Source organism: Penaeus japonicus, unplaced genomic scaffold (genome assembly GCF_977035675.1).
Source record: "Penaeus japonicus unplaced genomic scaffold, GWHDUDI00000001_assembly GWHDUDI00000042, whole genome shotgun sequence".
In the NCBI taxonomy this organism is placed as follows: Eukaryota; Metazoa; Arthropoda; class Malacostraca; order Decapoda; family Penaeidae; genus Penaeus; species Penaeus japonicus.
The window spans coordinates 5,873,630-5,876,129 of record NW_028234444.1 but is presented as its reverse complement, the minus strand read 5'-3'; the positions used below and the strand labels follow the sequence as shown (position 1 = coordinate 5,876,129).

Sequence of the window (2,500 nt, the reverse complement as noted above, 5' to 3'; positions counted from 1 at the left end):
CGGTAACGTTTGTACACGTTTGGAGCTCTGTTTGGTCGAGAAAACGAAAAGGCTTGGTAAGACAAGTGTCACTGAGGCTTAGCTTTGTGTGTGTGCGTGTGTGTGCGTGTGTGTATGTGTGTGTAAAATTATATAGGCGTGATCAAAATATAAAACGGGACAAATGGATCCTATTGGATGTATCATGTATGCTGTAGCACATTCCTTCTTCCTCTCTATTTACATCTCTCCATCTCTACCTCTCTCCATCACTCTCTCAGTGACATGGCTCGTTGCCATAATAAAGCACATTTCTTAGCTGTTTCGCCTCCCTCTCCAAACTAGGAATAATGTTCTGTTTATTAATTCTCTCCTGGTCCGACAGTTGCTTCTGCTTTGCAATCTGCTTTGTCTCTGCTTCCAACTGAGATATCCTTTGCTGCAGCTGAAGTATGGACTCTTGGGAGCTAATCTCCTCCGCTATACTTCGCTCTTTGCTCTTCCTTAGCAATGTGTTCTGACTCTGGAGTTCGTCCCTCTGTGCTTCGGCAGCATGGAGTCTCTGCCTTCCTTGGTCGCTCTCCTCGCGCAGCCGAGCGACTTCCTGTTGAATACGACTCTTGGCGTCCTCCAGGGAAGCGACCTCTTGCTCCAGCGACCTCTTCGCCTCTTCCTTTTGGGCCAAGACTTCGTCCGCTCCCTCCTGGTTCTTGAGCACTTCGATGCGACTCCTTAACGCGTCCACCTGGCCTTCCGTGCCATTGGCCTTCGCCCACAGCTCTCTTTTCTCCTGTCCCAGCTGTTGGACGGTCCGGTTCGCTGCTCGAATCGCCTCCTCTAACTGTAGGACCTCGCCCTTGAGCAGACTGGTCTCGTCTTGCTGTTCCGCGACCTCGGCTCCCAGCTGCTGAATCATGGCTGTCATTCGGTTACCTTCTTGGTCGAGGTCATGCAGTGTCTTCTCTTGGGCCTTGAGTGTCTCCATGAGTTTTACGGTGGCGAGGGGATCTGCGGGAGAATTACCCTGCTTGTATCATAGATTTTTTTTTTTTTAAATCTTTTGCTCTTTCTGACTTCAAGGTTTAGCAGTCCTTCGTTATCATACTATACAATGATTCACAACAAAGTGTGTGTGTGTGTGTGTGTGTGTGTGTGTGTGTGTGTATGTTTGTGCACATATAGATGAAAAATAAATCAACATTTGATATTGTCTCTAGATCTTTGTTCTCCCTTCTCTCATTAAACTTCATGGATCTTCGTGATAAATAAAGTCACACCATATGAACCACATTGTTAGAGAATCCTTTTCTTTTTTCCTTCTTTCTGTGCACAGTGACGATTACTCTTTGCCATTGTTGACAGGCAGTTTGTGCAACATGGGTCGTATATTAACCACCTGAAGGCCATACGAACAAACTGAATAATAGATAGATGAATGAATACATATCTACAAGTAAATCAATAAATATATTTCAAAAAATAAATAAATAAAGAGAAAGGGCAAAGCTCACCTTGCTGGAGGAAGCTGTCCTGTTGCAGGTGTGACGTCAGAGACTGGGAGAGGCTATGCACGCTCGAGTTGACGTCTGCAAGGCCTAGGGGAAGAGGGGGAAAGATCAAGCATCGACTCTAAGGTGTTGAATCTGCAGTTGCAAAGCTATAAAGAATGGCGTCACTCGAGAAGACATGTGTAAAGCCTAGATGCAGGGAGAGAGATCAGACGTCAATTGCAAGATGCAGAAAGGTCGGCGGACCTCAAGGCAACACCCGCAAGATCAGGTATCAACTCTGCAATTGCATAGATAGGGATTTGGGTGTGAAGGATTGTGGGAGGGTGAGGCGAATCTTCTATCATCACTATCATTGTTATTATCATTATATAAAAAATAACATCATTAACTATAATGATAATAATAATAATGACGACAATGACATTTCTGCCTAAATCATTAATGATGAATACATGACACGTGACATATGTAAAATCACAAGAAAGATTCCCGATTTTTTTTTTTTTTCTTTTCTTTTCTTTTCTTTTCTTTTCGTTTCTTTTCTTCTCTTATGTATAGAGCTTACGGTCGAGACATTTTGGAATTTCGTTCAGAACTTATTTGGACGTCGAGTTAATTTTGATACTATAGATCAATTTACAACGATACTGATAATAAATATTTTGCCATAGTAATTATTGTTGATGGAAATAATAAATAAAAGTTAGCTGTCAACAAAGATGTATATTCTTCTAACTATTTTATTTGATATATTTCACTACAAGTTTATCAGCATATTTATTAGATATTAATTAATTGATAATGGGTGTTTAGCCATATTTAAGGTATTCAAAACAGCGTAAGATAAGCAAAGACTTCAATGTGCTTATTTGTTGACGTCATAATGAAAACTATTGATTTATCATAACTGGTGCACTTTATTCATACAATTTTCTCTCTCACGAACTAATACAAAGTCCTTTACAATGTTTGAAGTCCGAAAAAAATATAATATTTTGATGGTGGAATCG

General features: G+C 41.0%; 1 protein-coding gene across 1 annotated transcript in view; it reads right to left on the bottom strand.

Annotated features, from left to right (window-relative positions):
* Nucleotides 1-256: 256 nt before the first annotated feature.
* Nucleotides 257-2,500, bottom strand: part of LOC122258239 (uncharacterized) — a 3,538-nt gene continuing 1,294 nt past the window's right edge. The window contains exons 2-3 of the mRNA XM_043024085.2: nucleotides 1,491-1,574; nucleotides 257-987 (exon numbers count right to left, since the gene is read on the bottom strand). Coding sequence (XP_042880019.2) covers nucleotides 257-987; nucleotides 1,491-1,574 — 815 coding nt within the window. The remainder of the gene's footprint in view (nucleotides 988-1,490; nucleotides 1,575-2,500) is intronic.